At 40.7% G+C, this 24860-nt stretch overlaps 1 protein-coding gene across 3 annotated transcripts in view; it reads left to right on the forward strand.

Moving 5' to 3' along the window:
- Window positions 1–24860, forward strand: part of LOC306854604 (neurobeachin-like) — a gene marked incomplete at its 5' end in the record, with an annotated part of 285564 nt that overhangs the window by 126831 nt on the left and 133873 nt on the right. The window contains 5 exons of one of the 3 annotated variants that reach the window (XM_079392763.1): window positions 5357–5525; window positions 7722–8163; window positions 14066–14220; window positions 16208–16325; window positions 20667–20833. In XM_079392763.1, the coding sequence (XP_079248889.1) occupies window positions 5357–5525; window positions 7722–8163; window positions 14066–14220; window positions 16208–16325; window positions 20667–20833 (1051 nt within the window). The remainder of the gene's footprint in view (window positions 1–5356; window positions 5526–7721; window positions 8164–14065; window positions 14221–16207; window positions 16326–20666; window positions 20834–24860) is intronic. The other 2 variants (XM_079392762.1, XM_079392764.1) reach the window with 2 other exon arrangements.

A 24860-nucleotide genomic window follows, 5' to 3' on the forward strand; every position in this document is an offset into this window, starting at 1 on the left:
CTGGGGAAAAGAAGAGACACAGTCAAGTCGTTGCTTCATGGAGAGGCTTCTCACCCTTTCTCTGTGAGGGTGCCGTTTTAAAGCCGCCACGCTGATGAGGTGCAGGTGTGGCCGATCAGCCAATGATGAGCTGTGCACAGGTGCTCCTCGTGAGTTTCCAGGGCAACGCTGATGTGATCTCGGGACGCCCGTCACACTCCCCCCCCCTAAGCGTTGTCCTGGCCTGGCGGAATAACAAGATGTTAGTAGGGGGGATATAGGGGGTGGGTGGGGAGTGACCCCTGACAGACCTGCGAAAGCTGACCAGATCCGGGAGAGGCCGTCCGCGTTGGAATTGGCTGCTCCAGCCCGATGTTGTACCTCAAAGTGGAAGTCCTGGAGCGTGAGGAACCACCGTGTTACCCTGGCGTTTGTATCCTTGGCTCGTGCCATCCATTGAAGGGGCGCGTGGTCCGTGATGAGGGTAAACCTCCGGCCCAGGAGGTAATATCGCAGCTCCGGGACTGCCCACTTGATGGCTAGAGCTTCCTTTTCGACGGTGGCGTAGTTCCTCTCGGCCGGAGTCAGCTTTCGGCTGATGTATAATACAGGATGCTCCTCACCTCCTTGTACCTGTGACAGGACAGCTCCAAGTCCGTTGTCGGATGCATCCGTTTGTAGCAGGAAGGGGCAGCAAAAATCCGGGGCTCGTAGGACCGGCTCCGAGGTCAGGGCCCTCTTTATCCTCTTGAAAGCCTCCTCCGCCTCAGGTGTCCAACACACTTTCTCTGGCTGCCCCTTCCTGGTCATGTCTGTCAGGGGGGCGGCTAAGGAGGAGAAGTTAGGGATGAAACAACGGTAATACCCTGCCAACCCCAAAAAGGCTCGTACCTGGGACTTCGTGCTGGGCTTCGGAGCGGACCGGACGGCTTCCACCTTTTTTTCCTGCGGTTTGATAAGACCGCGTCCAACCAGGTACTTCGCCTCAGATAGGCCCAGGTGACATTTTCGGGGGTTGGCAGTGAGTCCAGCCCTACGTAGTTCGGTTAGCACCCTCCGCAGACGGTCCAGATGGTCTTCCCAACGCTCGGAGTGGATGACTACGTCGTCCAGGTATGCTGCAGCGTAGGATTGGTGGGGCCGCAGCAAGATGTCCATCATACGCTGGAAAGTGGCCGGAGCCCCGTGCAGGCCAAAGGGAAGGGTCCGGTACTGCCAGTGCCCGCCAGGGGTGCTGAAGGCTGTTTTGGGTTTGGCTGTTTCAGAGAGGGGTACCTGCCAATACCCCTTCGTCAGATCCAGGGTGGAAATGTACCGGGCCCTCCCCAAGCGGTCGAGAAGTTCATCCACCCGAGGCATTGGGTAGCCGTCGAATTCTGATATCTCATTGAGGCGACGGAAGTCGTTGCAGAAGCGGAGGGTGCCATCAGGTTTGGGGACCATGACGATAGGGCTGGACCAAGGGCTGTTAGATGGTTCAATCACCCCTAACTTCAGCATTTGTTTGATTTCCTCCTCAATGGCCTGCCGACGGGCCTCTGGGACTCGGTAGGGCCGTTGCCGAATGATGACTCCAGGTGGTGTATGGATCTCATGGTGGACGACATGAGTCCGCCCGGGTGCTGTCGAGAACACATCGGAGAACTGACCGACCAGGTGCTGCAGCTCGGTCTTCTGAGCCGCCGAGAGTTGGGGGTTCATGTCGACCACGGCTGGTTCCATAGCAGCGAGGGCCGCGAGTTGGTCCCTTGTCCCCGTCCACTTCTTCAGAAGATTGATATGATATAGCTGCTCAGTTCTTCTCCGGCCCGGCTGGCGGACCCGGTAGGTCACGGGCCCGACCTTTTCAGTGATGGTGTATGGGCCCTGCCAGGCGGCTAAAAACTTGCAGGCCGAATCGGGGACAAGGACCATCACCCTATCTCCCGGTTGGAATTCTCGGGGCTGGGCGGCTCGGTTGTACCGGCGTTGCTGTGCCTGCTGAGCTTTTACTAGGTGTTCCCGGACTAATGGCATGACCCGGTCGATCTTTTCTCTCATCTCCTTAACGTGTTCAATTACCGTGCGGTAGGGGGCAGGCTGTTGTTCCCAGGCCTCTTTAGCCACGTCTAATAGCCCCCTGGGCTGGCGACCGAACAACAGCTCGAACGGGGTGAAGCCGGTGGAAGCCTGAGGAACCTCCCGTATCCCGAACAGTACATATGGAAGCATGAGGTCCCAGCCTCGCTTGTCCTCATCTACGACCCGTTTCAGCATCTGTTTTAATGTTTGATTGAACCGTTCGACCAGGCCGTCAGTCTGGGGGTGGTAGACGGAGGTTCTCAGCTGCTTCACTTTAAGGAGGGTGCACAGGTCAGCCATTAGCCGGGACATAAAGGGGGTCCCCTGGTCGGTCAGGATCTCGGAGGGAATGCCCACCCGGCTGAAAAGCAGAAAAAGCTCTCTGGCGATGTTCTTGGCGGTGGCTTTCCGAAGTGGCACTGCTTCCGGGTACCGGGTGGCATAATCCACGATCACCAAGATATGCTCGTGGCCCCGGGCAGACTTTGGCAACGGCCCCACTAGGTCCATCCCGATGCGCTCAAAGGGCACCTCAATAATAGGCAGCGGAATCAGAGGGCTGGGGGGAGGTTTTCGTGGAGATGTTCTCTGACAGGTTGGGCAGGCTTGACAGAACCGCTTAACCTCAGCCTCCATCCCCGGCCAGTGGAAGCGATCGCGGATTCGGTGGGTGGTATTTTCTGCTCCCAGGTGGCCCGCTAGAGGGTGCGAGTGGGCCAGCTCTAACACCGTCTCCGTCTTCGTTCGGGGTACCACTAGTAAAGTTTTCTCCTCCCCCCTTCGCTGCGCGACACAATAAAGCAGGCCGTTCCGGACGATGAAGTGCGGGAGAGGATGGGGCCCTGGCTGAGTCTCCTTCCCCTCTACCATGCGTACTTGAGCCCAACAATGTTTTAGGCGATCGTCCTCGCGTTGTTCCTTGGCAAAGGACCCGCCTCCAGTCACCTGCTGAAACACATCATGATATAGGTTAGAGTGAGAATGTGGGGACTCACCATCTCTCCCGCTGTCCGATGCCAACAAGGCAGGGCGGCGTCGGGCTCCCCTCGCCGGCTTCCTCCTGCGGCGGCTCCCTTTTGCGGCGGCGGGCTGGATGACGGCGGCCAGCAGGCGGTCAAACCCCGGCCAGTCTCTTCCCACCAGGACGGGGACCGGTAAGTCCTTCACCACGCCCACTTCTACTGGCCAAGCTCCGGGGGAAGCAGAGATGATCACTCTCCGGGTTGGAACGTGTCGCGTGTCCCCGTGCACGCACGTGATCGGTACAGTGGCTTTGGTTTCTCCGCGGGGTGCGAGGATTCGGGACTGGACTAAGCTGACCGCGCTGCCGGAATCCAACAGGGCTGGGAATGGGCGCCCGTTAATTCTCACTTCCGCTTCTGGGGTTCCCGCGGGCACGTCATGATGTACGATGCAGCCCGCCAGCCACGCCCGCGCGGGAGACACGGGATCTGCCGTTGGCATGGGCTCGTCTTTTGGGGAGGGAGCCGCCGGCCTGCCCATTGGTCGCGAGGTACCCTCTGGCGCGCGTCGCTCCTGGACCACCCTCCGGGGAAACGGCGGCGCTCGCTCCCCAGCCTCCCGATGTTGGGCAGCATCCGCCAGTTCCACCGCCTCGACGAGCTCTGCCAGGGTGGTAGGGTTCCGCATCCCGACAGCTTGGCGGTGCGACCTTGGGAGGGCTCGGAGAAACCGGTCGATTACGACGCGTTCCGCTACCTGGGCAGCTGATGGCTTTCCGTCCAGCAGCCAATGCCTAGCGAGGCGAGACAGCTCAGCGGCTTGGGCACGTGCGGGGAGGCGAGACTTATATTCCCAGTCATGAAAGTATTGGGCCGCACAAACTGGAGAGAGACCCAGACGGGCCAAAATTTCTCTTTTTAGTTCGCCGTAATCGCTCGCGACCTCTGACGGCAAGGTGAAATACGCACGCTGAGCCTCACCAGTGAGGAGGGGTGCCACCAGCTGCGCCCACTCGTCGGGGTCCCACCCCTCCTGGGTCGCTGTGTTCTCAAACATCTGGAGAAATGCTTCAATATCATCTTCCGCCGTCATCTTTGGCAACAACTGCGTCACCTTGATCCGGGGATCGGGCAGCGGAACGCGTCGTGCGGTTGCTCGGCGTAGTTCGTCAAATTCCTGTTCCTGGCGAGCAGCAAGATGCTCGGAAATTTGTTGCTGGCGGATGCTGACCTCCGCCAGTCGCTGGAGAAGCTCGTCCATGCTGTAGAAGGGGAGGAGCGCCTGCCTACAACAGAAACACAGGGGCAAAAAGAAAAAAAGAAAAAAAAGGAAGAATTAGTGAGCCGTCAAAAGTGCGGTGGTCGGTGTTCCTCCCACTAACATGCCCGCATTCTCCACCACTGTGGCGAGGTGGAAGGAACACGCGACAACAAGGCTGCGGTGAAAGCCCCGGAGGGTGGATTTTATTAATTAAAGAGTGAGTACGGTGGCTGGTGGTGGCGATCTCGCTCGTGCTGGTGCTCGTGTTCTTCTCCCAGTGCGGGTGAATCCGTGGGGTGCTCGTGATGAGGCTGCTCGGTCACACACTGCTTTCTGGGGAAAAGAAGAGACACAGTCAAGTCGTTGCTTCATGGAGAGGCTTCTCACCCTTTCTCTGTGAGGGTGCCGTTTTAAAGCCGCCACGCTGATGAGGTGCAGGTGTGGCCGATCAGCCAATGATGAGCTGTGCACAGGTGCTCCTCGTGAGTTTCCAGGGCAACGCTGATGTGATCTCGGGACGCCCGTCACAATATATATATATATATATATATATATATATATATATATCACAGCTCAATATATCACAAATTGGCTTTTATGACTGAAGAACTAGAGATCTTAAATGGTAGTGTAGATTGATTTTCTTTGATTCGTTTTTCTTTAGAACTTCTATTATGTAGTACTTATATAAGTATTATAATAATTAGTGCTGGGTAACAATATATTATACATATTATATAACAATAACATATCTCGGATGCGATTAATCGCGATTAATTGTTGCCCAGCACAAGATATAATACTATTTTATTTTATTTTACTTTATTTGATTTTTAAGTAATATTCTTTTAGTAATAATTAATTCCAGATTTATTTTTGTATTTTTTTATATTGAATATTCATTCATTTATTCATTATTTATTTATTTATCTATCGCTATTTTTGAAATGTCGATCTGTAACTCTTTGTTGAAACAGTGCACTAACAAAACAAGATCAGTTCAGAGTAGCATTTCTGCTTTGCGTGACATGTTTTAGTCTAATGTTGACTCTTCTTCATACCCTTCTTCATGCTTTTGTGTTGTGCTCCACAGGATGACAGTAAGCAGGCCCAGTTCCTGGCTCTCGCTGTTGTCTATTTTATCTCGGTGCTGATGGTGTCAAAGTACCGGGACATCCTGGAACCCCAGCGGGAGACGGTCAGGTCTATCAGCCAATCAGGAAGAGGCATTCGGCATGAGATAAATTCCCCCACCAGCACAGGTGTTGTAGTGGCTAATGTTATATTTGTTGGTGCAGCTTAATGCCACTTGTGGACATATATTGACAATAAGCTAAACAACTTAATTTGCATTGCTCAAATGTCTTCTATACCATTAGCCAAGTAGTTTTTCTGTCTCATACTAGAAATTATATCGGTAAAAAAGTCTCCTCAGGGTCCGTCTCAAGCTGGTGTCAAACACATTTCTCTTCACCACCTCCTACATCTATTATTCATAAGCTCCACTAATTATCCCGCATGAAATTAAACATGCATCCCTCACAGATTTCTTAAAGGAAATCACTGCCGACTTTGTCTATAAAACGGTTACTAAATTGTACGAATGTCCAGTAGTTTGAAGGATGCATCAAATAACTAATTGAAATGTAAGATGTGTTTATTTCCGATCGGGTTTTGTTCGGAAAGTATAGTGAAAAGAATAGAGAGTGAGAAAGAGAAGAAAGAGTATAAAGAAAGAAGATCCATGAAGAACGAGCATGCAGAGGCAGGGGCAGCGCTGCTATTTCCAGCCCCATCTGTCAGTGCCCATTAGGAAAGCAATCCACCAGAGGAGAATGGGATCATAGAGGCTGAGGCACTACACTGCGTCGCCCTCATAAATTTCAGAGAAGAAATGGTTATGGATGGGAATTTTTCCAAACAGCATGTAGCAGGCCATTGTCTGCACCCAAATCAGCATTCAGACGTACTTTATAGCTGAATCAGGCCCCGCTGACCTTGCTAAAGGCTGTTGATGAATATTACTGAGAAATGCCCAACATCTGGAGAACAACTGGATAAAGCAAGAGATTGGAGACAGAGTGGTCTTGTCTGCAAGGGATTGAGTTTATTATATTGGATGAAAGTGGATGCGTTTTAAAGAGTATGACAGCAAGTATTTTTGAAGGACAGAAACACTGTCATTGTGCTCAGACAGCATGTGAATAAGATATTTGGATCAGAAATGTATACCTGTCTTAAAAAGTTCTTACGCATTTATATATATATATATTTACACTACCAGTCAAAAGTTTTTGAATAGTACGATTTTAAACTGCATTACTTTTTATGGAAAGTAATGCATTATGTTACTTTTGCATTACTTTTTTTCACCTGGGCTGGGCTCGCTTATTTATTTTTAATAACAGAAAACCCAAAAGTTGTATTTTTGGCAACTGTAAAGGCCCTTTCACACAAAGAGTGAAATTAATAAGCATCAGGATGAAGAAAATGCCTCTGCCTCTGCGCTTACTCACAATTTCTCTTAACACGGGGACAGGTGTCAGTGAATAAATAGGAAAACAAAGTAACTTGCGTTACTTATTTGAAAAAGTAACTCATTTAAAAAAGTAACTAATTTAAGAGTAATGCGTTACTTTACTAGTTACTTGAAAAAAAGTAATCTGATTACGTAACTCGCGTTACTTGTAATGCTTTACCCCAACACTGTATTTATTTATATATATATATTAGTATATATGTATTATGTGTGTGTGTGTGTGTGTGTGTGTGTGTGTGTGTGTGTGTGTGTGTGTGTGTGTGTGTGTGTGTGTGTGTGTGTGTGTGTGTGTGTGTGTGTGTGTGTGTGTGTGTGTGTGTGTGTGTGTGTGTGTGTGTGTGTGTGTGTGTGTGTGTGTGTGTGTGTGTGTGTGTGTATATATATATATGGGGGAAGTCGTGGCCTAATGGTTAGAGAGTCGGACTCGTAATCGAAAGGTTGGGGGTTCGAGTCCCCGGCCGGCAGGGATTGTAGGTGGGGGGAGTGAATGTACAGCGCTCTCTCCACCCTCAATACCACGACTGAGGTGCCCTTGAGCAAGGCACCGAACCCCCAACTGCTCCCCGGGCGCCGCAGCATGGCTGCCCACTACTCCGGGTGTGTGTTCACGGTGTGTGTGTGTGTGTGTGTGTGCATTTGTTCACTACTCACTGCTGTGTGTGTGCACTTGGATGGGTTAAACGCAGAGCACCAATTTCGAGTATGGGTCACCATACTTGACAATACGTCACGACTTTACTTTACTTTACTTTATATATATATATATTGATTGATTGAGTGTGTGAGTGAGTGTGATGTTGTAATTTTGATAAAATAATGATTTAAAAAAACTTAAAGTAATACTGGTGATTATTTTCTGATCATTTCTGATTTCTATTATATTCAATTCATTTCCTGCACTGTGATATATGTCCCTCAGAGCACCCATCAGCCCTCTCTGACAGTCGCAGGGATGCCGTTAGTGTGCTGGAGGAGTCCCATCAGGAGTCATCCCTCCCTCACTCTGACTCAGGACTGGGTGACGACCAGGTGTCCAGTGTGATGAACGGGGCCGATCTGGACCATGTCATGGGTGGTCCGAACGGCATGAGCGGGCTGTTCTGCACACTGTCATCAGAGGCCAGGTCACAGGAGAGCTTGACTGAGCCTTCCACTGTGGATCACCTCAAACCTGCCTCGTCCATCTCCAGCATCAGCCAATCCAACAAAGGCATCAATGTCAAGGAAATCCTAAAGAGCCTGGTAGCTGCTCCTGTGGAGACCACAGAGAGTGGGCCAGACACCCTGCCATACCCTGACCATCAGGCCATGAAGAGAGAAGCTCAAGCCATGTTACCCATGCAGTTCCATTCCTTTGACAGGTACTGTCTTCTTATTGTCATAATACAGACTAGTGTGGGTTTGGTACACGTTCAGATGATGGAATTTGTGGCATAATTTTGATAATTATTTTCTACTTGTCTCTCCTTTTCTTTAAATAATGCATATATTTAGATGACAGTGAAGCACTTATAAGTGAATGTGGTCGAATTCATAAAATTTAACATGCTCGCTGATTCAATAGTATAATCACAAGACATAAATACAGTGGGGGAAAAATTATTTGATCCCTTTCTGATTTTGAACGTTTGCCCACTGACAAAGAAATGATCAGTCAATAATTTTAATGGTAGGTTTATTTTAACAGTGAGAGACAGAATAAGTGTAATGATATGAACCTCCACTAAGTGTCAGCAGTATACATCAGCATGGGTGCCAGTGTGAAATCATATGGCTTTACCGTGATTGACTGTTTCTTGTCACCAATAGCACTACAGTAGCCCATTTACTGCAGATGTATACGTACAAAGCCCTTAAAAGTACAGTGACCTTTTCTGTGTGCTTGCGATCCCTTCCGTGCCTTTAAACACTACACAGTACATCACAGTCAAACCATGATGAATTCTTGGATTAGTCTTTTCCCTGAGGAATGGCTATAATGATTTTCTTGGTCATAAGCAAGCTATAACTCACTTTAAATTCCCCATACTTTCTATCAGGAAGAATTGCTGTGTTTGAAAATGTCTTGAGATGTGTTTAAGCGTTTTGTGGTGTGTTTACATTCCAAGGCCAGATAAAATCTCAGCGTGATTTGTCTCTGCTCTTAACACATGTCTTCAGTTGCGCTGCAAAGCTGTTGCTGTTCATGGCTGGCCAAAATCAACATATGTAAACAGAAATTTAAAAAAAAAAAATTTTTATGATAACCTGCTCACTCTAGCTAAAGATTATCTCCAGCTTGATGCTAGGAGTGTATCTTCTTTTGCGTTCAGCACAAGAAAGAAATTTATACAGGTTTGGGACAACGTGACAGTGAGTAAATAATGACAGAAATTACATTTTAGGGTGATCTATCCCTTTAATGACATTCGGCTGCATTTTTAATACTGTCCCTTTAAGACCTGCACGCATCTAATATACAGGCACGCATCTGTTTTTCTCTCAACTGTTTACTTTCATTTTAGACATAACCGAGGCTATATGTAAACCTTGTATGTTTTGACAGTATTAGCGCAAAAGATAACTTAGTTCGCTTCGGGTGAATGCGGCGCTCAGAAAGAGCGCACCTCAGACCCGCACACGAGTGAAACATTTAAAAGCACATGCAAAAAAATTACTTTTGTGATTGCGAATAAGTGCAGTGTCCTGTGAGAGTATATGACGTATATGTACAGTACACTGTACAGTATATGACAGAAGGCGCCAGAGCTGCAACTGAGAATATGCGCTGTAGCACGATACTACGATATTTCTTCAAAAGCAGACCGTGGAGACATTTTTATTGTCCACGATCAAAAATCATCATATCGCACACCCCTAATGGCTACCATCAACTGTTTGGTTATAAACATTCTTCAAAATATCTTTTGTGTTCAGCAGAAAAATGAAAGTCATATTTGGAATAAGTGGAGAACGACTAAATGGTTTCAAATTTTTCATTTTTGGGTGAACTATCCCTTTAAAACTCTGTCTCCTGCAAGACTAGGTCCAAATAATGTGCTTCTCCCTGCTTAGATATTGAGTTACAGGAACAATGGATACGTAGTAATGCATGCAACCGCCACAGATGAGGTGGGCCTGCTGACTAGTAAAGGTGGTGTGTGTGTGTGTATGTGTTTGTGAGTGTTAGGGAGGGTCTCCAGGGCGTTGATGACAGATTAAACAGAAGCGCCCCACCGCGCCCCTAGCTCCCCTCCTGTCGTCCTCACCCCTCAGCACCCTAATAGAGGCTGGCAGGCAGAAATGAGTTGCACAGACGCCGGGTCGTACCACTCACTCCCGCATGCTTTAATGTCATCTGCCGGCCTTGAAATTGCTGTGTCTAATTGTTTGCCACCTGCCACCAAATGAGCTGCCAGACGTGGACAGGCTTCTTGGATTGTCTGTCAGAAGCTCACTAGATTGGGAGTGACATCATAAAAAAAAGCCTCAAACGCAGGAGAGATCAGGATGACTCGCCCATCAAAGTCTTTCTGGGACTTTCCGAAGGTGATTTTTTTTTCAGTTCGTATTGAATAACCTGGAAGCCGTGTTTGCAGATGGCGCCGCCACCATGAAGAACTTGCTTTAGTAAATTTAAATCAAAGAGAAGCACTTAATATATTAACATCAGTCCGTATCAATGCCAATTGATGGTATGCTAATAAACTGAGTGATAGAACATAAGTTTGCCATTATATTATTGCTATTGCTATTATTGTTATTATTAATGTTTATTTATGCGCTAAGTTTGTAATCCTAATAGCCATTTCAAATAAAACATATAAACAATTTGCATTATTCATAGTCTACCAGGGATTAATCCGTGCTTTATTCAAAGTAAGTCAATTTAAAAAATCCTATTAATAAAATATGCACGGGATAATTCATACATCATTCACAAGCTCCTGAATAATTCATGAGGAGTGTTCATATTTTATTAGAAGCTTGTTTATCAGTCTAATACTATAAACTCTACTTGTCAAATACCCGCAAGAAGCCGACATGTTATGAGTATTAAATACTGTAGAAAAGCATTGCTTTGCAAATCTTTATGCTCGAAAGTGTTGCAAACTGAGGTTCAGCATTAATATTTGACTCATAACTTTGTGTCGACTTTACAGTAACATTGGAATTAATTCAATTACAAATAATTTTTAGTAGTAATTATTCATATAAAGTGCTTTGGAATGGTGTTTCCACAAAACATTTAAATACAACAGGGACTGTTAACTATTTATTTATTGATGTAGTTCCACACTATTTTGTCTGCTGTGGTTCACAAATGGAGTTATTTTTACAGCATGTCCTGGCTGCTATTTTCCATAAATAAACATATATTTTACTGAGCATCAAGCTTCACAAATGCCACAAAAAAAAGAAAAGCAGTCCATATAAATTGTTAGCTGTATGTTCGGATATACTACTCTTTTCTTCAGTGTAAAGTGTGCTGAATATGAATTTGAGTGTAATTTATGTGTGGTGTTGTTGTACATGTGAGGCCAAGAAGTTTTAATTTGTATTCTAAAACTGATACTTTTACACTGCCAATCCAAAAGTTTGGAGTCAGTAAGGTTTTATTTATTTATTACTTTTATTTAATTATTATTTAAGTTTGTTATAATAACAATAATAATCATCATAATTTATTCATTTATTTATGTCTAATGTTTTATTTATTACTTTTATTTTATTATTATTATTTACGGTTGTTATAATAATAACAATAATAATAATAATTATTATTATTTATTTATGTTTTATTTATTTATGTTCTATGCTTTATTTTATTAGAATTATTTTTAAAATAAATTTAAATGGGACAAAATTGACAGTAAAAACATTTATAATGTTACAGCAGATTTCAATTTCAAATTAAGGCTGTGGTTTTCATAGAATCCTAATTAAAATATTCAGCACGTTTTAAATTTTGATAGTAATAAATATTTCTTAAATGCCAAATCAGCATATTAGAATGATTTCTGAAGGATCACGTGACACTGAAAACTTAAGTAATGGCTTTTTGCCATCACAGGAATAAAAATACATTTTAAAAAATATTAAAATAGAAAAAACTTTTTTCCATTATTTGTAATAATATTTTACAATATATTACGTTTTTTTCTTTCTTTTTAAAAATTCTTACAGACCCCAGATTTTTTTTCTTTTTTTACTTTTACATGTATTTGCATCTACTAGAATAACTCCTCATAGCACATAAAGACAATGGTTCACATGTATGATTTTGAGGGTCTGTTATTCTCTGTTTGTAGTGCATAAGGGAAAGCACATTTCACAAAATGTTTTTGCTTCCTGTCACGCCAGCGTATTAAGAGAGCGTGCAGTGGGGACGAGTGGCAGTCTCCCAGACAAGTGCTCTAATGGCTCCGTCCTCTCTGTACAGTGTCTGAGGTCACATTGTGCAGCATCAGGAGGCTTAGCAGGTGACATTAGAACCAGCCCTGCGCTACATCACCCAAAACATGCAGATCTCTGTATCGGCCAGCATCTCGAACCACGTCAAGTCGTGATAAAGAAACCAGACCGATATACAGTACACCCCAACAAAATATCATTCCATCCTGTAAAGCCCTTGACTCTGTCATGTGTATAATATCAAACTAATCCTCTCCTGCTCTTCGCTATCAGGCTAAGGTGGGTTTCTGTGAATCTGCGAAGCTCCAGAATGTCTGTGAAGACATGCAGGAGATTATTGGCGAGGTCAAGAGTTTAATGCAAACTCGTGATCCTGCTCGTCTCCAGCACTATTTTCAGCTCGTTAGACTGTTGCCTCGGGAAACCATGTGATTTCTTTCTACATCTATAAATAACATGGAAAATAAAAGCTAAGTATAATTTCTTGAAGGCATAATTAAGTTGATTAGTATATTTAGGCCCTTTTTTAATGGCTTAATTTGTTCACTAGCTATATTTCTTTAATTAGCTTTCCAGAGATCGCAGCTGGCCAGTGTTGAGAGGATGGAAGGATGACAAGATGATTGCTGGTATTGTGATTGTGGCCTACAGGAGGGTTATTCCTGTTATTCAGTACTTTTTTGAAGTACTCTTTTAAAATGAATATACTTATATGTTTAAGTATTTCTATAAAAGGATGTTCTACACTTTCAGACATATGATCGTGTCTTGTTCAAGCACTTAAATTCATTTTTACCATGATTATAAAGGTTAAAAAACAGAACAAGATGGAAATGAACAGCCACTAAGAATATGTTTAGATGATGGTGTTGCCTTGTGATGTTTTGTTTTCTGACATTTTTGTTTATTGATATTTTCATTTTTCATTCATCTTTTTGTTTTTATCCTATATTTATCCTAACCTTTTATCCTTTATTTAATTATTAGGTTTTGTTTTTCCCTTTTTTAAACTTTATCTAATGGAATAGAATAGTGATGCAAACCATTTAATACCACAAAACTTTACAGAATTTATTAGATTCATTGCCATTTTTCCACTGAATTGTCAGTTGAAGATTAAAGCGAAGTAATATTTATGTACACAATAAATAATAAAAATAAATATATATTATTTAATATGAATATTTAATCCAATATAATGAGTTATAATGGGGCAGTGAAGATGTACTGCATTGTAGGAATAATCCATAAGGTTTTCTAAGGTGAGAACCTCAAAAATACACTGCTGTATCAACAGCAAATTTCTGCAGTGCACCTGGAAAGTATCTCCTGATGAATTTTGTTCCGAGTTTGACATTACGTCAAGTCACAGCAGTGGACAAACAGCAGAAAAGAGAAACATACCCAAAACCCAGCAGTCACTGCTTTTGATTTTACTGTTTGTTTGTCCTGAGCTCTCATTCTGTACAGTCGCAAGGCAAGCTCGGGCCGGCAGGAGAGCAGGATGTTTACTTTGCCTGCCGGTCTTTCCCTTGCCACTGCGACCGTTCAATCCATCCACTTTCATCCAGCCGGACTGGACTGTGGAAAACAGCCGTCAGTCTCCCTGCAGCTTAATCAACTGATTTCACAAGCAATCATGTGTATTTATTGTTTTACTTTGCTTTGTTAGATTTGTTTCTTTTCGCTTATTTGGAATCTGGAAGCTTTTGTGGTTCACTTGCCATCCCTTCCTGGGAAGTGCTTGGTAAAATCCTAGCTGTTTGGTCATGTGTTTACACATCCGCCTTGCCAGGTTACAAGCACAGTTTGACAGCTGCATCAAATCCAAGGTACATTTAGTAAAAGATTGTGAACTCTCTCTCGCAGGAGTGTGGTGGTACAGGCCAAAAAGCCTCTCTCTGGCCTGACGGTGAACACAGTGGGCACTTCTGGCTCCAGCAGCACCCTGACCTCTGCTAGCACCCCAAACATCTTCGCTGCTGCTTCGTCCGCTACGCCCAAGAGTATGATCAACACTACAGGTAAGCATTGTCTCGATACAACCTTACCTAACCTCTTCTGGAATGCTGTTAATTATGGTAACTTTATAAGGACAGACTTTCTCCTTAAAAGTAGATATAATGGTCACAACCGCTCTCTGTGTTGTTAATGAGACGTTAATTTGAACGTGCTGGTGCTTAAGTGAATTTCCACTGAAATGCACGCTCTGCTCTGCTATTCCTAGAATAATTAAAGATGTCATTCCTAAAATAATTCAAACTCAGAAATTAGATTTGGTGGCATCGAGCGGTTTGTCCACTAGAGGGCCCCCCTTACTATGTATTGCTTTCTCACACTAGATGTGGAAATAGGATATGTGTGAAATTTCAAGGTTGTTATGCAGCCATATGGAGACTATAAAGAAGTTACATTTCAAGCGTCCCCCTCAGGGTGCACATTATGAACACTATAGATTTTGCTCTTGAGACTGGCGCTCTTATATAGGCCTATACCTTATCGTGTGAAAGTGCGTGTATGTGTTTATTGCTCTATTGTACTTTTTGTGATATTATATTTAGGGTTCAACAAATGGTAAAATAGGACTTTTTCATTTGATTTAAAAAAACACTACAGTACTTTGTTACTATGTACTACAAAATTCATTGCAAAGGTCATTGCATGCAATGACAAAAACCCTTTTTAATGTAGTGATGTAAATCTAAACATGCAATATGTATTTATTTAAATATTATAGACTTGTATAAAAAAACTATTTTTTTTATATTTTTTTACACAAAAATTCATAATATACCTTTATATAATACCTTCCATTATTTAATAAAAAAACTGTAAAATCGTTAAATATTACAGCAGTTTAAAATAATATTTTAATATATTTTGAAATTAAATTTTTTCCTGTGATGAAAAGCTGAATTTTTAGCAGCCATTACTCCAGTCTTCAGTGTCACATGATCCTTCAGAAACTCAAAAACCTTCATATTATTAATATTAATATTTATTTTATAATTATTACTGCTTACTGTTATTATCAATGTTGAAAACTGCTATTGTTTATTTTTTATTTTTTTTGTGGAAACCATGATAAAAAAAAATCAGGATTCTTTGATGAATAGGAAGTTCAAAAGAATACCATTTATTTGAAATGTACTTTTCAAATTGAATTATTTTCACTTTTGACCAATGTAATGTGTCCTTGCCTAATAAAAGCATTAATTTCTTAAAAAAAAAAAAAACATACTGACCCCACAATACAGTATATTTTGAGAACAGAAAAATTTATCACATTTCCCTTAAGAGAGGCTTTTAGTCCCCTTTGTCCATCATAAACCTCATTGAGATCTGCTTAGAATGCACAAGGGACGTTGATTTGTATTGAGGTTGAATCAGGCCAAGCTGCGCTTCTAGCAGAATCCATCAGAATGTTCCTCTTGACGTTTCCCCTCATCTTGGTGTATTTGCTTATGGACACTCATCTGGACATGGCGATTGATGGCTGCGTAATAGATTTCCCATCCTCAGATGTCCTGTGACAGCTTGTGGTTTCATAGGATGACAGTCCATTGCTGTGATGTATCTATCAGAAGCTCCCTGCTGCACAGTGCACTGTAGACACTGTGGCTTTGACAGAGAGAGAAATAAGAGGAATGTAAGATGGTGCTTCACTTTCTCAGGGGGAGGCCAGAGTAATGGGGATGTTTCTCAAAGTTTGTGCCTCTGTAGTTATGTTGTTACCTGATGAAAACCAGAAAGAGTGTTTGATTTTAGTGCAACTGAAGGTTTAGTTGACAGTTGGTGGGGATGCAAAGTGAAAAACTGCACCGTGAGTTGTTTTCAGCGTCTAAGAAGTTGTGAGAGAAATATTAATTTATTTTAATATTTAAATAATATTTATTTTAAAAAATTCAAATTTATTTATATTTTCCTCTAAAGTCAGCTTTTAAACCGAAAATATCATTTAGTCTTAATTTAGTCGATTTTTCTAACCTGTGATTTCTTGTTGTGTCACAGGAGCCACAGATGCATCCACTTCCTCTTCCTCCAGTTTTGTGAATGGAGCCACCAGCAAGAATCTGCCTGCGGTTCAGAGTGTGGCCCCCATGCCTGAGGACACCATGGAGAACATGAGGTGATTCAGAGTCCCAGGATTTGTGTTGAGGTCTAAGAGAGACAGCTGGATAGAGATTCAGCTTGATGTTTATTTTGAAATGGGAGGTTGGTTGAGCTGTCTTTGAAGATGTTGCGAAATATCACACCTTATGTAACTTTGTGTACTTTTATGAAAATAAGGCTTTGAGGATGGACTGTTCTATCTTAAGCTTAGGGATACACAATATTATTTAATTTTACTATTTGTTTATTTTTAGTTTTTGAGAAACTGACTATATATTGACTAATAATTAGATATAAATTACAGTATATGTAAATTATATTATATATAGTTAATTATACCAATAGATATATTTATGTATTTTTTTTTTTAGTATATATATTAAGTCTCTTATGCTTACCAAGGCTGCACTATTTCAATCAATAATACAATAAAACAGTAATACTGTAAAATGTTTTTATTCTAATATAAAAAAACAAAAAATGCAGTTTATTCCTGTAATGCAAAGCTGAATTTTCATTCGCCATTACATCAGTCTTCAGTGTCACGTGATCCTTCAGAAATCATTTTAATATTATGATATTTTTTATTAAATAAATGCTTCCTGGAGGAGCATAAAAAACATTAAAAGATAGTCTTTAAAATACTAATAATTAAAACATCCTATTGTAAATAGATTATTTTTTTACCAACCATAGCATGAAAATAATTGCTGTTGTATCTCTGCTTAATTTTTTTTTTCTGATTTAATCGAATTTTCATGATTTTCAAATCTTAACCTGGTAACACTTTACAATAAGGTGCAGTAGATTTAGTACAGTATTTATTAATCTTTGTTAACGTTAGTAAATAACAGTAAAACTGTTCTTTGTTAGTCCATGTTAACTCTGGTCCATTAACTAATATTAATAGCTACAACTTTTCATTTTAATAAACTATTAGTAAATGTTGGAATCAGCATTAACTAAGATTAATAAATGCTTTAGAGTGCTTTAGTTAACTAGTTAACTAATGTTAACAAATTGAACTTTAATGTGTTTCCATCTAAGGGCCAGATTTACTAAACAGGACAAAATAGCGTTAGAGTGCAGTTCCATAAAAGCGATGAAAATTCTGTGAGTGAAATACTGGCAATGTGCACATTAAAGAACACAGACGTAACATCTCATTTCCATAATGACCAACACAATCTACCAAGAGCAGCGAAAATCACCGTCTGCTTTAAGACATGATTTTTTTGGACGTTAAATAATGACGAGCGTAAATCTTAGTAAATCACGTTGCATGATTTATTTAAATACTCTATTACAAATACTATATGCTAAATACTAAATTTACCTACTCCTACAAATGTATATTCAATAAGGTGAGCAGCAAAAATATCTGTCTTTTATCATTTGTCATTTATCACTTCGTGTTTTTAGCAAATCCTGACAGTAGTTTTTTAATGCCAAGTGAGGGTTTAGTCATAATTTTCCAAAAAAATTATTAAAAATAAAAAAAACACATTTTGTTTGCACTGGAAGGATGATTTTTTTTTGTGTTTTGATGGCTGAATAATTTACACAAAGGTACATAATAGTGCAACTCATTAGCACTTATATGTCAGTCCCTCACAGCTTCATTTGCATAAAATTAAACATAACATCTACCTTCACTGAAGTCCGTATTTCCTGGCAGATTAATTGTTAAATTATTAATAATGCATTTAATTATTTATTGAATGTTTGTGTCTTATAATACTGTGACCACCATTTAAAAATAGCACTAACTTGAAATTATTATAGTGATTATATGTTTAGAATAATTACACATTTCTAAATGTTTTTGAAAAATGTCTAATGCTCACAAGGGCTGCATGTATTTGATGAAATATAATTTTTTCTATTTTAATTTTTAAACATTTCATTTATTCCTATGATAGCAAAGCTGAATTTTCAGTAGCCATTACTCAAGTCTTCAATGTCACATGATCCTTCACATATAATTTCTCACAATATCCCTTTAATATGATAAAACACAGCCTTAAATGGCATATTGCTTTATTTGAGCGTGTCAGAGAGTAGGAAGTATTTCCTCTGTCAGCACCTCATCAGATGTGTTTGTGTTTGTTCACCCAGCCATGAGTTTTTATTATCACCGCCACAAGAGGGGGTCAGAACTCAGCCTTGTTTTTTCATGTTTACAGACATTTGTGCCTTTCCTTTGTTTTGGGCAATGGGCGACAATCATTTTACTTTTTTATAATGTTGTGGTTGCGACAAACAAGACACCCCACACCTTACATATCGCCTGTGCTCTCTCTCACTGGCCACCGCTGGTGTTAGAGGTGTCAGAGGGGGCTGCACGAGCTCTAATGCAAAGAAATCAGTGCACATAGGTGTTTTGGGGAGTGTGTGGAAACCGTGCTGACCTTGGCTCCATCATTTCACCTCGTCTAATGCTCTGTGACAGACATCTCACAGACACGCCACCGTCTGACTACACAGGAGAAAGCGTGTGTGCGCGTACAGCTCTCTCTCTCGTGCTCTCCGGGGGCCTCTACACCTCACACACACACACACACACACACACACACACACACACACACACACACACACATATATACACACTCTTTGTGGCTCCTCTGCCGCGCCAGGAATCGCAAATCAGTTGCCATGGCAGCAGTAACCGACAGCACTTACTGGGAGTGTGAAGTCAATGATGAAACTGTCTGGATGCAGAGGCTGTGATGCCTAACCCGCACTCCCAGAGACAAGAGATGGGTTTCGCTGTCGCTGCCTGCATGTGTCTCATTAGTTTTTCTTCATTTTTTTTTTTTCCCCCACTTATATTCCACACTTACTTTCATGACACACAATAGCCATTAGTGTTGAATTTTTCGCAATATTCACACCAAAAAGGAAACAGTATTTTCAAAGCTTAAGATCTAATTATCATCAGATTTGCAACCGAGACAAGCAAACCCGAGGACATTTGCATGCTTATACAACAAAATCCCTTGGAGTTTTGCTCAGGATCTCAGTTTTAAAGTATTATTGTGGTAACCCTCAAAATACTGCCTCAAAATACTGGTTTTGCTCAATATTTTTTAATGCTAGTATAATAAATAAAGTATAGTAAAATATAGTACAGTACTAACTGTAAAGACGGTGAAATAGTGTTTTACCATATGGGTTACACTTTATTTTACAGTATACTTATCAAAAAAGTACTGGTAGTACATGGGTTAAGGATAGTTTTAGGGGTTCAGGGGCAGTACCTAGTTATTGTAATTGTTATATTAAGTACAAATAAAGGGTTACACTTTATTTTAAGGTGTCCATGTTACAGTGTAATTATACATTTATGTACTGAGAAATATGTACTTACTATATGGTTAGGTGTTAGGCTTAGGGTTACTTGCATGTAATTATGCATAATATATGTATTATTATAATAGTAAGTACATGTAACTTGTAAAAATGACACCTTAAAATAAAGTGTTACCAAAAAGTGAATATATGCTAAATATGCTGGTACTGTAAGTACTGGTTCTAACAAAAAAAGTATGTATACTGGTGTATGCAATACAAACTGTTGCAAACCTTTAGACACATTTGATTTTATGCATCATACCTGAATAACCTTTTGATTTAAAACCATTTTGATTGGAAATATATAATAAACAAAACAAAAAAAGCTAATTGCTTAAATTCTTAAAATTAGTTTTGTAGACGGATATAAATTGGGCCTTTAAATATAGGGACAAAAATAAGTTTTTGAAAATAAGTACATTTATGCACTGATTACTCATAAAATAAGGTCTGAGCTTTATTTAACTTTATTTAATAACTTAATACCATACAAGTATTGTAGTTGTTCTCAATTCCTAACAAAAAAAGTATTAATTCTAACAAGTTAGCTTTCATTTGGCGTTAGTGCCTCTTGAAATATTACAGTAAAAATGAACAGTAAAGTTTGGTCTTTGTACCACAGCTTCTATGTTTTGGTGTTTGTGTAAGGATTCTCAGCTCAATTTATTTAGCTCATTGTTAGGACCCCAGGCTGTACTGGAGCTGGCCAATGCCATAAGCAAGAACAGCTTCCAGTGTTTTTTCCAGAACCACTAACATGCTTGTTTTCTCGTGGGGTTGGACTCCTGTAGGGAACATGTAGTTCTCTTTCCTTTTTTTGTGAGCTGGCGTTGTACTTTGTGTTTGTTGTTGGAGCCCAGGATGTTCAATCTGAAGTTATCTGCAGCTGGTTATTAGGCATTGGTTTGGTCTATAGTGGTATATTAGTGTATCATATTACTGGTTAAGTAACATTTCATGGTAACAATTTGTCAATTGAAATGAACCAAGATATTTTTGTTAGCTTCTATAATGTATTTACTTTGTCTACCCACAGTATCACCACTAAACTGGAGCGAGCTCTGGAGAAGGTGGCCCCATTACTGAGGGAGATCTTTGTGGACTTTGCACCTTTCCTCTCTCGTACACTGCTGGGCAGTCATGGTCAGGAGTTGCTCATTGAAGGTACTGATGCTAAATTCTTCCACTCTCTCTCCATCTGTTTCTTTTTTGCACATAATTGTGTATTACATGGTCATTCTGATGCAGGAGGGTGAAGTGTGTAACCATGCACTGAATTACACCAGTTTTATAATGCTGTGCATACTGTTATAAACCTTTAGATACATTTAACTGATTTTATGTTTCTTACCCAAACAATGTACGTTTTAAATTGTGTGTATTTGTGTGTACATGTGTGTGTGTGTGTGTGTATATATATATATATATATATATATATGTATATATATATATATATGTATATATATGTATATATGTATATGTGTATGTATGTGTGTGTGTGTGTGTATGTGTAAAAGTACATTAAATATTTATATTTGGTTGAAGAGACAACGTAAAAGAAAAGAGGCTATTCATTTCTACAGTGTACACCACCAATCAAAAGTCTGGTGTCAGTAAGATTTGTTAGAAAAAAAGAAATTAATACTTTTATTCAGCAAGGATGCTTTAAATTGATCTAAACTGACAGTAAAGACATTAATGTTACAAAAGATTTCCACTTCAAATACTGTTCTTTTGAACTTTCTGTTCATCAAAGTTTCCTGACAAAAATGCATCAAAGTTTTGACAAAAATATTAAAAAGTATTACTGTTTTCAACACGGGTAATAGTGTTTTTCCCCCAACAAATCAGCATATTAAAATAATTTCTCAAGTATTATGTGACACTGAAGACTGGAGTAATGGAACAAATTCACATCACAGGAATAAATTACAGTTAATAAAATAGAAAACAATTATTTTAAAATGTAATAACATTTCACAATGTTAATAAATGTTACCATATTTTTTTATCAATTAAATGCAGCTTTGGTGAGCATAAGAGAACCCAAACCCTCGATTATTTTTATATTTACTTATAGTTTTATTTGGTTGTGTTTTCTCTTTTTTCTTACATCTGAGGTGCATAGAGCTACCTTTTGGAGTTCACTTCCCTTCTCTAGCTGGCTGTGATGGGCCACACACACATACTCACACACGCTTTCTCTCTCGGCTCACATGGCAAGGCAGTCTCTCTTTGAATGGGAACCCACACTCCAGGCTCTGTTTTGTGGCTCTTTTACCTTTCAGCCTCAGTGCCAAATCATAGTGTACGTCCCCCTCACCGCTCAAAGCCAGTTTGTTCCGACTAATGTAGCTCTGCATTACGGCACGCTGGAAATATGTGTGTCTACAGCTCAGGCAGCCATTTCATGAAAGAAATGCTCAGAAACACATTCTGCCCTGGATTTAAGCTCTGCTTTTTATGAATTATAACAGCCAGTTTTCTGTTTTTAACTTCGCAGTCATACTTAATCCTGTCCACATTAGGAAGCATCACAGTTTTGGTTGCCCTCTGAAAACAGGCGCAAGGTGACAATTTCATGACCTTACTTGTGAAATCTAGTCAATTGAGTCAGTGTTTTGCTCTCAGATGTTGTAGTTGCCGACTCTACCAGAAGGGGCAAATTAGACCTTGCTAAACTTGACAAACCTTGACCCCATGGTTTTGTAAGATTTAGTTTTCCTAAACAAATGCAGGGTGATACTAGGGCATCGCTATGAGGTTGCAAAAGTGTGCTGGGTGGTTTTTAGCCATTGCTATGTGGTTTGAAGGGTGTTGTAAGTGGCTGTCATAGCCTAAACAAATTTAAAGAAATAGCTCACCCAAAAATGAAAATTGTGTCATTATTTACATACACTCATGTTGTTCTAAACCTATTTGATTTTTTTTTCTTCTGTGAAACATAAAAGAAAATATTATATATAGCATGTATTATAAACATACATTTGCATTTGTGCATTAGGAAATGCTTTTATCGAAAGGATTGATAATGACAAAAAATGTACTGCTGCAATAGATTGTAAATATTAGCTATATATATATATATATAATGCCATTTACCCAAAATAAGTTTTAAGAGTAGAAAGTATGTATTTCTTGCTCATTTAAATTGCATGAGTGTGTGTAACTTACCCAAAATGACTTTTCATTTTATGCTCAATGAATACATTTTGTAATATATTTTATATATTTTTTACATTTAAATATAGCCAGAAAGAATGTATTTTTACAGTATGGGATGCAGTAAAAGTCAATGGGGTCCACTGATATTTGAAACCCAAGGTTCTTTAAAATATATTTTGTGTTCTGCAGGTTTGCAGTGACATGAGGGTGAATTAATAATGACATTTTTTGGGGGGTGAACTATCCCTTTAAGGCATCCTCTGACCGACCAATCCTCTCGCTATCCAACTTGAAATGCCATTAACTGTGCTTGTGCATTGCCATTGCCATTGCGATCCTCCCCAAATAAACCCCAATCCCACATAACAGCAGCTTCCTCAAAGATGACTCTTTACCCCCACATTCATTAGTCCAGTATGTTAACACCATCCTATGACCAGAAGAAGTGATGTCTGTTTTCCCACCTCCTTACCTTCCTCTCTTCCTCAACCTCTCACAGCTGAAATACTGTTTCACTCAGCGCAAAGGCGCCCTATTTACCCATAATTACCCTTCATCCATCACTTGGCCCAGCACTAGGGGTCAAGCCCCTGCCCGGCCTCCCTCCAGACACTCGTTCACTGGGGGCAATTATGCCCCGCTCGCCCTCGGACAGCCTCTCGACACTTGGAGTTTGAGTGCGAGGCCCCTGGGTGTAACAATGCACTTCTTGTGCAAGCTGACAGCCCAACTCTGCGACGCTTCGGCCCTCTGACAATGTCACATTCACACCAGTGAGGTTTAACGGGAAAGCATGGCGACTTGCTGTTTAAATAGAATGCATTTAGTTTGTCCAGCAGCGTGATCCAGAGGTCAGGCCTGCTACCTGACTGAAGAGAGGAACCCTGGTGGGGAATCGTTGTGTGTATGGCCTCATCTCACCCTCATAAATGAGGCAGAGAGATTGTTGGGACTTCAACTCTTGGCCTCTGAAATATTATGGTCATAACTTCACGGACTGAATGGTTTAGGAGCAATCATTCATGGTGAAAGGATGTTTAAGTGAGTAACGAGACAAGTGGTGCTCTCTGACAGAAGTGAGCTGAATGTAAAGCTCAATTTATAGGACGGTTTTACCACAGATTGTGTGTTTACAGATTTAATTATTGGGGTTTACAGTTTTGATTTAAAATGTTGAATTTCTGAAGAAAATGAGGACTTGCAAAATTATCTGCCACAATTCTGGGGTGGTTGCCATGACATAGATATGAGGTTCGTTAGGTGTTTGGGGTGGTTACTTGTGTATTTGTTGGTGGTTGGTGGTGGGATGTTAGCTAACAGTATACCGCTGCTTGCGTATAAACTTTTAATCACATGCGACGTGACGTGTAGCCTAGTATGGTGACCCATACATTTTTTTATTTGCATTTTTCTTTCTCACACACTACTGGTTCGGCTTCGTTTGCACGTCTCATAAGCGTGTCTTCATCTATTGGATTGCATCTGGGAGGGCTGAAGTACAGTCTTGTGCTACAGTGCCAATTTCAAAACAACTTGAGTAAAAGTCTTAAGGTCACTGCACACTGAGTCCAAAATTTTTGCACGTTAAAAAATAAATACGACCTCACGTTGGGTCAGTCACGTTTGCACACTGCCTCCGAAACTTTCGTCCGTCAAAAAAAATTTGGATCAGGTTCGATTTTCTGCGTTTTCGCATCCGTAGCATGCATTTTAAAAGGAAAGGATGGGGAATACGAAAAACGGAAAAATGCATGCGAAAATTTCGTACTCCGTGTGCAATGACCTTTAGAGTATCTGATTTTAACAGTACTTAAGTATTTTACTTATACTAAATATAGTCAAAGATGCACTAGTCAAAGAGACGTGCCAGTCAAAAACTGTAACGTTGTGGAAAAGCTGAGGAAAACAGGCAGAGGCAAGGATAATAATAATAATAATAATAATAATAATTCATGGAAAAACTAGAACAAACTATAAGCCAAAAACCAAAGGGAACTAAGAACAGAATGGCAGGCAAAGAGACAACATTACA

Source organism: Barbus barbus (genome assembly GCF_936440315.1).
Source record: "Barbus barbus genome assembly, chromosome: 34".
Taxonomy (NCBI): domain Eukaryota; kingdom Metazoa; phylum Chordata; class Actinopteri; order Cypriniformes; family Cyprinidae; genus Barbus; species Barbus barbus.